Source organism: Mustela lutreola, chromosome 14 (genome assembly GCF_030435805.1).
Source record: "Mustela lutreola isolate mMusLut2 chromosome 14, mMusLut2.pri, whole genome shotgun sequence".
Lineage (NCBI taxonomy): Eukaryota > Metazoa > Chordata > Mammalia > Carnivora > Mustelidae > Mustela > Mustela lutreola.
The window spans coordinates 34,747,294-34,760,337 of NC_081303.1; the positions used below are offsets into that span (position 1 = coordinate 34,747,294).

The window sequence follows — 13,044 nt, forward strand, 5'->3', positions numbered from 1 at the left end:
ACTCCGTTAAGCCCTGTCGGAGAGGAGCTCTAACGACCCCCGAGCAGAAGGACTCGGGCAGACAGACATGTGGAAACGGCATGGTAGTCAGTCCCCTATTCTCAGTTTCTAGAAAGTAGCTGGCAGTTAAAGAGACTCAAACAAGGCTGCAAAGTGTGAACTAAATCCATTCTGATCCCAGCTCTGGCTAACTTGTGGGGCTGCTTAATCGCCGCTATTCTACTTCAAAAAGGGAGCATCTTCAACCTCAAGAATTGGAGAAGGAAATAAGTCAAGTCCTATAAGTACATTCTGTGAACCCCAAAACAAATATAAGGGATGACAGTTTGGAAAGTTTTCTCTGGGTTGCTCAAATACGCTTGGGTACTGGTATTTTAGTAGCTAAAAACAGTACCCTGCTCTCAGTGACATTTGTAATTCCAGAAAGCAGGCAGGCCAATTGTAAGAACTTATATTCCTGTCATGGACTGAAATAAAGCTAATTTCATTGAGAATTAAAAAATATATATATATATATATGCCAGAAGACAACCTTAGGAGAGGCAAAAGCCACGCCAATAAGCAAAAAGTATATTAACAAAAATCTTGCTTGCCATTGCTCCAGAAGACAATCTGCAGTCCTACTCTGATTCTGGAGGGCTTTTTCCTCCAATTTAAGAGACTCCCATAATCTCTAAGTATCACCTCCAAACACCTTTTTACGGCATAAGCAGACTGTAAAGTTATAGGGGTAACCCTCCATTTTCTGACAGATGTATGCAAGAGGTTCTTCCCTTTACAAATGAGGAATAGATACCTTTTGGTCTCCAAAAATTTGGATGCCTCACTAAGAATTTATCACAAAGTTGTTTGGTTTTATAAACACTTTGTGAAAATCACAATTTGCACACATACGTGTGTACGTATCTATATAGTGGGATCATACCTTTTTTTATTGATTACATATTCCCTTTCTCTAAAATGGAAGATATTTTTAAAAGCCCAAGAGGTATCACTACCTAGAGATAAACATAATTAACAATTTGTTATATTGCTTATAATCATTTTTCCTATCCTCACACACACATATTTCAGAAAATTTGAATATCAGTACATATCACCTTGTTAAATATATATGCTTCGCAACTGTCAAGCATTAATGTAACAGTCTTAGTCTTGTCTTCTGGCTTTTCATCCCAATAATCAATCGTCCTTCAGATTCACTGTGCACAGGGCCCACAGTGTCACACTGAAACCACAGCCAACACTGATATTAATAAAGGATGATCTGGTCATAACATCCCACACCATATAACAGCTAGTAAAATCTAGAGGGAGAAAAGGGAGATTCTGAATAGGAGTAGAATAAAAGTTTTTCCTTTTTCTTTAAATTTCACACACTTACAGAGTATGGACTCTGGCTATGTGTCACCGCTGATACCATTTCCAGTGTGTTTTTCCCACTGAAAAATTCAGTGCAAGAGTATCACATTTTAAAGTGATTTTTTTTTTTTTTTTAAAGAGGCAGGGTGGGTGGCAAGGAACAGCTCTAACATTCGGGTGTTAGCTCCAGATGCTTCTGTTCTGAACCTCTCACGACTCTTGGGTGATCAATCATTCTTCAACGGCCTCTGATAAGCAGCAAATTCTAAGTTTGATTATTTTAGGGGATTTTTTTTTTTTTTAATCTAGGTATGGTTCTCTTTCTCACCTTTGCCATTTTTACCACAAATGGCTTTTTCTTCCTTTATAGTGTCTAACAGGATTTCTATTCAGTACAGACATATTTTTGGAAGTCTGAGAATCATTTGGAAGCACAGGCTTTAGAAGAGGGAAACCTTACTTTGCTGGTATCTAGGATACCTGTATCTCTTGCTTTGGAATTTTAATTTCACCAAAGAAATGTGTTTGGTGAGACTACGCACAGAATTTATGCCTTAAGGTAATATCTACAATGAAGTACTTATACTTGATTTGTTAAAGGGAAATTATTGTTTACTAATACTAAGTGCACCTCTGAAAGATAAGAAGCAAGAATTTCAAATGTAATTTAAATAAAAACTTAAAAAAAATTCAAATGTGCTTGGTATTCTAATCATTTGATGGTCCCTCTGTGAATCAGGGAACAATGAATAAAGCTCAAAGTCCAAATCTACAACACTGTCTTGGTAGATCTTCATACATTTGATCAATCCATCAAGCAAATTAACTGACATAAAAAAAAAACACAACTACTGGGATCTTTAAAGTAAAATAATGTATTTACCTGTGTCCAACCTACATGCATTCATGTTTAAAACCTATCTGAAAACCAAAACTTCCATGCCCACCCTTTTGGGTGGTAATGGAAAGATTGTAGTATTGCCTCTGGCAGGATCCCTCTCAGGACCAGCCCGTACAGATCCGCCATCGATCCCACATCATTAGCCAGTCCAATAACACACAGCTGAATGACTGTACTTCCTCCTGGTACACATGCTAAATAAACTTTAAGCAGTAACTCATTGGATAGCTGATCTCAATTCACAGCCATATTACTAATTAAAGGGCATGTGATTTCCCAAACTGTAGAGTACCCTAGTTCTATCAATGATCTTTTCAGTACAATGCTGTATAACAAAGTCAGAGATTGCCAAATGACCCTACAGACAACTCAGTATACACTTTCCATGTGTAAGTAATGCAAATGGCACCATTACCTAGGCTGAATGTGAGAGCCCAAAACAACTGAAGGGATGTACGAACTTGAATACCTAACTGGGCAACCAACCCAACTTCATATGGTTGCAACATACAGAGCCACGTGACCTCCAGAAGATCTGAAGTGTATGAATCCAGCTCTTTGTGGATTTTATGGCCGATAATTGGTTTTAAAGTAAAGGCATTATAAATGCAAGCCTAATGTGGATTTAAGACTGAGAGACAGTCTTAGTTATCAATTTATGTTTTCTTTCAAAGCACTGAGAGTCAGAAGTGGCAAAGGAAGGCAGCACCAGATTACTGGAAAGTTGGCAGTAGGAGCCCTGGAGTCACAAAGTTAAGTAGTCTTTAAGAATATGAAAATATTGGGGCGCCTGGGTGGCTCAGTGGGTTAAGCCGCTGCCTTCGGCTCAGGTCATGATCTCAGGGTCCTGGGATCGAGCCCCGCATCGGGCTCTCTGCTCAGCAGGGAGCCTGCTTCCTCCTCTCTCTCTGCCTGCCTCTCTGCCTGCTTGTGATCTCTCTCTGTCAAATAAATAAATAAAAAATCTTTAAAAAAAAAAAAAAAAGAATATGAAAATATTTGAGAACCAAAACAGACTCCTCAAAGAGATGTAGAGAATTTGTTGAAATATATTTTAGCACTTAATAGTGTCAGAGGTCCTGAATAAAATGCTTTTTATTACAACAAACAAAACCACAAAAAAAAAAAAAAAACTACCAAAAAAACTCCTTTCTAATAGGACATAAACCTTCAGTTTTCTCTTTTTTAAGATAAATGAGGTTCAGGGAAACAGAATTCAAGTGAGCACTGATGACCTCACCTGGGCATTAACACGTATGTACTGAACTCTTTTTCTTTCTTTCCCAAATGACAAAGAAACTGTATTTCTCAAAAATACCCCCTCCCCCATAATTATATGCTGGTCACCTGCTTCTAACTTCATCTCGCAATGATAAACAGACTTTCTTTGGGGTGAAAAATCCCTCCTGCATACAGCTACCTAAAATGTTGTTATGATTAAGCAAGGGGGATGATATTTACACGCGAAAACATGCATGAAGACTGAATTGATAACTGCAAAGATAATATAAACAGAGATGAACTAGACTGATGAGAGAGATATGAGAGAAAAGTGTTAAATTCAGTCAACGTTATACTTCTGAAAAGACTCAAATATGACAGAACCATAACGAAAGAACAGTCTGGAATGGTATTAAACTCCATTGTATAAAATAGACAAAGCTTAATTATTCTTGTTCAATTACCAAATAATGGTATAGGACTACTGTAGACCAATTACATTATAGAACAGTTGCTAGGTACAGTTCTCAAACCACTGAAAAGAAACCCTGCACCAGCGATTGTGGGTATTTAATTTTAACCCTTGGTAGGAAATGAGGAAGGGTGATTTTCTTCTTGTGCAGGAAATCAAAAAACAAGCAAGCCAGACTTCCCAGATTCACAGCACAGACCCAACAGCTTTAAGCTGCTTCATAGATACACTGTTCAAGCATTCCAGGAGAAAAATTTTCAATTTCTTACCCAAGGATTTTTAAGGGGTAAAATTCCCTAATCAGTAAAAAAAAAAAAAAAAAAAAAAAGAAGTTGGCAACCAAATGGTGAGGTTAGAACGCAAACCACAGTAGTCCAGATAAGTAGCAATGTCTGTTGTGAAATTTAACCCTTTGGAGATGTAAATAACAGAATGCCTGTATCAAGCACTTGGCTATTCTGCTTTACTGCTGAGCCTAGGCAACCAGAAAACATTTTTCCCCCTGCCACAGAGATAATGCCGCTAATGTGGCCCTGGGCTCTCAGAAAAGAGCCATAGCTCCTCTAGCCAATTAAGGAGTGGCGTAGACCAGGCTCGGCCAGAGCCCCAGGGCAGCGGCCACTCAGCACTTCCTGCTGGGTAGTGTGGGGAAGAGGAAAAGAAAACAGGAGACTGCAAGCTGCTTTTAGGGATACAGGAATTCTCACAGAGGGTGGCAGATTCCCTACAAATGAAGTTCAACGAAAAACAGTCTCACCGCCAGAAGCCGAGGCACAAACAGACGATGCCCCATCCCCAGAAGTTCCAGCACTCGACATGCATACTCATTCACCAGCTTGCTCCTCTCGTCGTGCATGTCCTGGGACTTTCTGACTGGAGGTGTGAGCTTAGCAGCTGGGGCTGGGCAGGGCACCCCTTCTTCCATGAGCAGTAAGTAGGTGTCCAGAATGAGAAAGCTGGATCTCTGATCCCCAATTTTGAGAACTGCAGTGGGAAGGGAGCCAGGCTTAGGTCTCCCCAGGAGCACGCACAAGCCAGTCTGTGGTGGGAATTGTCAGCTAACGTCTCCAAAGGAAGAACATTTTGGCTAAATTATCCACTGTGCAAAAGCCCCAAAGTAGACTGGAAAATGAAATCAAATACTGAGCTAAATAAAAAACGGCAAAAGCAATCGGATGCAAGAAAATGGCCAAGAGTGATGCAGGAGAGTTCAGATACATGTGTTAAAATGTACCAGCAGCTCAGAAGGGTCTAGCATGTAAAAAGAGAGTGTGTGTGTGTGCGCGCGCGTGTGTGTATGTGTGCGTGTGTGCCTGCGTGAGTGTGGGTGAGCAGACAGCAGCAGCAGTAGCCAGGAAGCCAGGGCAGTTGTGAAGCTGCAAGGAGAAAAGGATGAGCTCATTGCAATCCTTGATTCGTGACAAGCAGCGCCACGGCTGCCGCTGCTGCCGCCGCCGCTGCCGCCTCTCGCTGTGAATCAGTAATGAAGGGGTAGGGAAGGAAGGGGAGGGAAGAGGAGGAGGTAGGTGAATGAGCATGCAGAGTGTGTCTCGGGGGAGAATGCTGTAATAAGAAGCCAATGGCGAGCCGTTGGACAGATGTGCTTCCCCCTCCCAGTCCACCTTCAATCAGTGTTGTTAGTCTGACAGCTTACGCTGTTGAATCCTAAAGCCAGAGACAGAAGAACTAGCTTCTCTTCCCATGTAATGCTCGCAGAAAAGCCAGACAGCCTGCCAGCTAAACGGCTGACCTTTCTTCCCTTTTGCTTTCTAATAATGATAGCAGGTAAAAGTCTGATTTTATGCCGCATATTTAAAGTGGGATGCTCCAATCCTGGTTAGACGACGGAAATCTCCCCAGGAGAGAGAGGTTGAGGGCGAAATGATAAGGGGGTGAACAGACAGCAAAGACGGAGCTTCCAAGAAAGGACACACCCTCAAGTTGCAGTGTTTGCGCAATAATAATGACTTTTTGCGATGTGAAGTTATTTCAGCATTCTGGGAAGTCATAATTGAAAGGAAGGTTTTTATAAGCTTGCAGTATGACAAAACATAAACACCTCCAATATAATAATGAGCATACACCTGAGGAACCACTGATGTGGAGATTCTCAAAGCAATAATGACTTTCTTAAGCCGCAGATCCTGATAAATGCTCAGTTAATAGCTCAAAACATTCTAATGGTCTGGTCCAATTAATCCTTCCCTACTAATAATATAACTGCGGATTATCCATGCTTTAAAATTTTACAGTGTCAGTATGTGTTATATTAACTTCCTTGACGTGAAGAGTCAGTTACAGCCAAATGAAGGGAAAAAGACGAGCTCCCCTTGGGAGCAGTTTGTAAACCAGCAAACAATGAACTAATCACGCTCAGAATCTTGATGCTGTAGTTCTGTAGCGAACACCAGACCTGCATCTTCATGCAAGCTGTAGTTGATACAGAGTAAGAGAACCACAGCAAGTTCCTTCTGAGTCTTAAGTTTCCTGCTCTGACAAATGAGAGTTATAGATCTCTATAAGTAACAAAATAGAAACATCAGTGTATCTCTGTGATACTGGTTAAAGAAAGAGATTAATTACAGAATTGGGGTGAAAGGCAAATACCGCCTGCTTTAACAGAATAGTTTCTTTTTCCAAAACTCAGTAAAACATTTCTGTTAAATATTTTGAGTATTCACAAAATCTTAAATACAATATTTATATATTGTTGTCTTCAGTTTCTTCCAAAAATGATCTTTTTCCCCCCCAAATGATTTTTTTTTCTTAAGATTTTATTTATTTATTTGACAGAGATCACAAGTAGGCAGAGAGGCAGACAGAGAGATAGGAGGAGACAGGTTCCCTGCTGAGCAGAGAGCTTGATGTGGGGCTCGATGTGGGGCTTGATCCCAGGACCCTGGGATCATGACCTGAGCCGAAGGCAGAAGCTTTAACCCACTGAGCCACCCAGGTGCCCCATTTCTTTCTTTCTTTCTTTCTTTCTTTTTTAAGAGAGAAAAAGAATGTGCATGAGCTACGGAGGGAAGGGGAGAGGGAGAGAGAGAATCTTAAGCAGGATCCATGCCGAGCAGTGGCCCACTGCTGGGCTCTTTCTCACTACTCTGAGATTATGACCTGAGTCAAAATCAAGAGTTGGATGCTTAACCAACTGAGCCACCCAGGTGCCCCTCCAAAAATGATTTCTTAAAAAACTAGAGATTTTAGTGTAGAATGCTCAAAATCATCAGAATTTCTCTCTCTCTCTCTCTCACACACACCCACCCACCCACCCACCACATTTCAGATCCCTAGGGTTCTGGAGGAAATGTCTCATGGGTAACTCAGGTTAGCTGGAGGGGGAGACTGTGAGGTTGAGGACAGAGATTCTGGGCCTCTCAGAGCCTACCCCCTCCCCCTACCCCGTGCCACACACCCCTCTGGGAATAGCTCCATTTTTATCTTGTTTACATACTGGAGTTCTGCACAAGATTCTGTTTGAAAAGACTGTGCAACTGCTGTGTCAGTGTGCAAAGCACTGTCATGGAAGCTTCCCTTTTCAGGACAAGGGGATATTTTTACTTGCAAAGGAAGGGAGAATTCAGTGACTCCTTTGCTTACAGGACTTTTTTGGACTGATGTATTTTTTAAAAGATAGGGGAAATGTTTCCATGCAACTGACTTGGTTTCAAAGACACTGGCAGAGTCATTTATTTTTTCTTATATAAACCAGAAACAAAAAATTTCTTCCCCAAATGGATTCTGGTAAGAAGTCAAAATTAATCAAAAGACTTTGGAACTATGGTTTGGCTTTGATGGTCACAAAAGAAGTGCTATTAAATGAAATAACCAAAGTATGATATTTTAATAAGCAAACCGAGTTACACTTAAAGCAATTATAAACATGGTCCTGTATTTCAGTTTTCCTAATCTCTCCATCATCCTCCCCCTCAAAAATGCATTATCATTGAGGAAGTGAAGGTAAGCTTCAGGTTTGGGAGAGCAGCAGTGGTTTCATGGGCGATGGCATGGGTCCAGAGCGTACCTTCCTCACCCAGTCTGAGGAACGGGGGCCACACTAGAGCCCTGCAGAAGGCTTGGGGGTCAGAGCAGCAAGCAGCCTGGGGAAGAACAGGAGGAAGAAGGAAGTGGGCGGAGGCCCAGCTGGCTACTCCCCCCAGCCAAGATGCTGAGCCAGAGGAGGCAGAGCTGGCACCGTGGGGGGGTGGAGAAGATGGAGCTGCTGACGCGCAGAACCGGATGCAGGTCCCAGGGCTTCACAGGCCGGACCCGCTGTGAAGAGCGAGGACGGAGATGGAAAGGGAGCAGCAGAATAGCACGGAGCAACCTCGGCTCTGTTTCCGTGGACCCAGAACATGCTGAGCTGGTGAAAGGGGTAAAGGCTGATGGTCGAGAATTCCCAGTGGGAAGATATGGGGCCGAAGGCCCTCTAGGCCCAGAAGGCATCCCCTGCCTGGAAATGACCACACTGAGAGGGCAGTCATCTCCCTGCACTCCAGGCCAGAAGCCACAGAGGAATGAACACATGCCAGGTTGGAATGTCCATGCCCATTCTCTGGTCTTCTTTTCCACATCAAGATGAACCAGGCTTCCCAGAAACCTACTCACTCAGTTCTGTGTGTATGGAGATACCAGCCCAAGCCCAACCTGTCTTGGCATATATCACTCTGGGGAGAATAAAGCATTCTCTATAAACAGCTTCCCGTCCCAGGCATCATCCCTCACTTTCAAAATTTCCATAATTTTTCAGGTTGTCCTTTGAGAATAGCCATTGAACAGTATTAGGTAAAATAACTCTTCACTGGGTGAAGTGGGAGAATGGATTCTAGGCATTTCTGAAGCCTTAGAAGAGTGAGTCATCTCAGTGAGCATTTTCTCTTCTCCATTCCCAATTCCCCAAGTAATGTTTTTATCACTGATGAGATTCAGTACAGTACACTTCTGAGAGATACATTTTTGAGTTATAAAGTAATCCAAAGATGAAACTAGTGACAGAAAAAAAAAAAAAAAAACTCTTCTAAACTAACCAGTTAAAAATACATGATTTCTCAAATTTTCTTACACTATCATGAAGATTTAAAAAAAAAAATCTGTAAAGGAAGCTCAGCAGTAAGTTGAAGATAATATGGGAAATTTGGATGAATCATGCAATGAGGCAGAGTGAGAAAAAAGTAAAGAGGACCGGGCAGTGGTCCCTAAGCCATGGTCCGAAGAACAGAAGGCTCTCTCTGGAGTGCCAGAATCAGGTGGATGGTGGTGCAGTCCTAATTAGAGCCTTGTGCTTGAGTGCACTCCCTGAGCCCCTATACCGAGTCATGATTGCTGGACACAAGCTGGACATGAACAGACACCCATTGTAAAATTAAAAGCATATTTGACTTAATTTGTGGAATTGATTAATGGATGAATTGATTAATGGAATTAATTGACTGATTAATTGATTAATGGAATTACAAAGAAACATGCTAAGTAGTCACTTCAGGGGTTACACAAACATTAGCAAGAGAATTAGCCAAATACTGATAAAAGACATTCCTGTGAGACCAACTGCCCCTTCAGTTCTAACCCTGAAGATTTAAACACTTAGTAATAACAAGGAAAGGACCTATATGCTTCTCAACTTGGAAAGGTAAAAGGACAAAAACTGAATTCTTTTTTTGTAGGATAGATAATTTTTTAATTTTTAAATTTTTTTAAAGATTTTATTTATTTATTTGACAGAGATCACAAGTAGGCAGAGAAGCAAGCAGAGAGAGAGGAGGAAGCAGGCTCCCTCTGAGCAGAGAGCCTGATGACGGGCTCCATTCCAGGACTCTGGGATCATGACCTGAGCCAAAGGCAGAGGCTTAACCCACTGAGCCACCCAGGTGCCCCAAGGAGTTTTTTTTTTTTTTTTTAATAGAAGAGAGAACTTTCTCCCACCAACAATAATTTAATAACATGCTCAACAGTCATGGTAACAATTTTTGTGGTAGATTCTAGCTTAATGCCTTTATCAATGCAAGAATTTTTAGTCTCTTCAAGAGTTGGTCATTTTGCCCCTACTTCCTTATCTCTATTGACAACTATCTCAAAAGGCTGCCTGTTTTATTATCGGACATTTGTTTGTTTAGAAAGTACTACTTCCAGTAAGCCAGGAAAGTGGGTCACTGGGTTGGGGAATATATTTTATAACAACACAGAATTAAGTCAACTTTTTTTAATGTGACATTAATTCAAATATTTGAAGGCAGTCTCAATTTCCTTATCTCCAAGCTAAGCACCTCTGTTGCTAACTGAACCTTCCATAACCTGGTTTCTGTGCCATTCTAAAGTGTTCACAATCCTACCTCCTGTGTAGAACACACTTTTTGGACAATGTCCCTCAGTAACGCACTACCTACACTAAGAAGGATACTCTAGGTAAGACAGCAGAATCATAAAATAATGTGTTGCATGACGCTAGAAAGCATCAGAGTCTAACATGTTTAGCCTACTGATGCTAAGACTGAGGCAGCGGATACATGACTGGTTTGGGATCACAGCACTTGCTGGAGGCAGAGCCAGGAAGCCAAGATCTCAGAGCCCAGTGCATGGCAAGGAACCTTGCATTTCCTGTGCTGTTGTTGTCTTCCAATTAAGGTAGCCCATTAAAGAAACAAACAAACAAACAGCTCTCTCATTAGGAAAACTGTTTCACCATTTTATTTCACATGGAACTGACCCGGAGCCCGTGCCCCCTCCCCGCTATGAAAGGATGGATCTAAGACTCACAGGGGTGAGTTGAGAGGAGCAGCCAAAAGCCTCCTTGAGAATCACCCCTCTGAACACACACTTAGGAGAACCAAGCACGGCTCTGTCTTCTCTGTGTTTAAGTGAGGTGCGCGCTCTCCTTTGATCACCGTTAGAGAGACTCCGTCCCTGGGAGCTCCGCCAAGACTGCCTCATGAAGTGCGGCTTTCTCGAAGCCATGTTGGTGATGCAGGCTTGAACAGGGCATCCTGTCTCAGTTCATTCATTCCGTTCCCTGGGCACTTGGTATAAGGCTCCCATTTATTTTCAGGTAGGCAAGAAGCATAAATAAATGTCAGCAGGGGCCTGGTTTTTTTTTTTAATGTTACATTGATCAGATTAAAATGATGATCTACAGAATCCAGACTGTTCCTTGATCCTCTCATGCTGGATCAGCATTTTACATCTTATTTTTATGTGTTTGAGTGTACGTGTGTGTTGTTTGTCATGGCTATTAAAAATAATGAGGCACTTGATTCATCTTGCTAAGTGGTGAATTACCTCTACTGTCTTCCCATGGTCCACCTCCAGCTCTCTATTAAATTCGCCATCATCGGCATCTTCATGTTACACAGAATGCTAAGTGTAGTTTAATAGCTGTCACTGAGAAAAATAATATTTTCAGTGGAGTCGCTGTATGGGTCAGCCCATGTATTAGCAAGTGAATTTGTTTCCATAAAATGAATATGTCAAGGCGGGGACAGTCAGGGCTTTTTTGCATAGACAAGTCCATGTTCTGGAGTAACGGTGGTAATATGTAGTCTGGCTGTACTCTTTCCTTGCCCCTGCCCCCAGCTCACAGCTTTGGATGGATTCAGTAGAATTTCTGAGGTAGCAAAATGCTGAGAATGGGGGTGATTTTTTCCTCTACTTTCATTGGAGGTGATCTGCTCCCTCTTCACCTCCCGTGAGAGTTCAGTTCCTGTAGATACCGGCACTGGCACAGGCTGACTCATGTGATGGTAGCAGAACAGGTTCACAGAGGTCTCTGCATGGTGGGCTCCTTTACCAATCTCACACTGGTATTTGATCCCAGCAGGGCCCAACAAAGTCACAAACTCTGGTAGATACGTGTGTAACTAACAATATAAATTACTTACTCAGTATCTACAAAGACTATGAACTAGGCAAGCCCTTAGAGTATGCATTCCTGCATTTAATCCTAACAACCACTGATGACCTTTCCCATTGGAGGCACCTGAGCTTAGAACAGTGAAGTGACTTGCCCAAGATCATGTTGCTGGTAAGGGGTAACTGCAATTATAATTTTTAGATAACTACCAAATATTTAAAATCTAACTTGAGTTATTAAACAGTGGAGGAGGTAGACTTAACAGGCTGGATCTTAGAAACTAATCAAATTAGTCCAGTGCAGACAACAGGATTTACACAGTCGTGTCACTATGAATAGAATGAGGGACTAGTGTGCCTTGGGTTCTAAAAAGAAACAACGGAAATCAAAACAGAGTAAAACTTGTGTTCAAAAAGCAGCATCTGTACCCTGGGGATCCTATCCATACCCTTCTTGTTAATCGCTACTGCACAACCCAGCCACAAGATCAGCCTGCTCTCCAGAGCTCCCAACCTGAATATCCATCTCCTTATAGGATCTATGCAGCCTCACATGTAACTTAATCTCAGCCTCCGAAGTCATCACTTCTTCCCTGCACAGATCTTCCTCTGACATGGGTGCTAGAACATGTTGGTGAGTGAAGCAAATGCAAAATGTTCCCTTAAAGAGCATTCTGTCTGGTGAGGTCAGTTATTTCCCTGACATGTCCTATCCTGGCTAATGGGTTCTCCATCTGCCCATTTATACAGTAGGCACCTGGGTGTCATCCCAGAGTCCTCCTTTTACCTCCCTCTACCTCTAACCCATCAATCAAGTGGGTTCAACCTCCTCACCGTCTCTCAAAACTATCCCCTCTTCTCTACTCCCAACTCTTCTGCTTTGAGATCAGCCCTTAGTATATGACATGCTGGGATCACCACTGTGTATAAAACTCAAGGTATTTGGAGGTCCCCACGTGCACCTGCTAACTCCATGTCTCCAAGTCTTTGCTCTTGCTTTCTCCTTTTCTTGAACTGTGCTTCCCCTCTAACTCACTTACCTTTTCTTAATCTGTCAAAATTCAACTCTGATATTACCTCCCGCAGGAACCACCCTTCAACCCCACATTGGGACAACCAGCCTGCTGTTTGCTCCCCCAGGTCTCCGCCTATGCTGTCTCTGGCACAGCACCTGCAGGCTTATGCTTTAATGAGCAGTTAGGAAATCAACAGTTAGGGTCCCTCTCCCCTGCTAAGGCAATTAGAG

The 13,044-nt window shown here is 42.2% G+C and overlaps 1 protein-coding gene across 4 annotated transcripts in view; it reads right to left on the bottom strand.

Annotated features, from left to right (window-relative positions):
• RABGAP1L (RAB GTPase activating protein 1 like) overlaps positions 1–13,044 on the bottom strand; it is a 776,623-nt gene that overhangs the window by 158,694 nt on the left and 604,885 nt on the right. Inside the window, exon 1 of one of the 4 annotated variants that reach the window (XM_059146069.1) lies at positions 4,714–5,428. The exons of the other annotated variants lie outside the window; for them this stretch is intronic. Coding sequence (XP_059002052.1) covers positions 4,714–4,881 — 168 coding nt within the window. The 5' untranslated portion in view covers positions 4,882–5,428. Of the gene's footprint in view, positions 1–4,713; positions 5,429–13,044 lie in introns of those variants that run through there. 4 annotated transcript variants of the gene reach the window in all.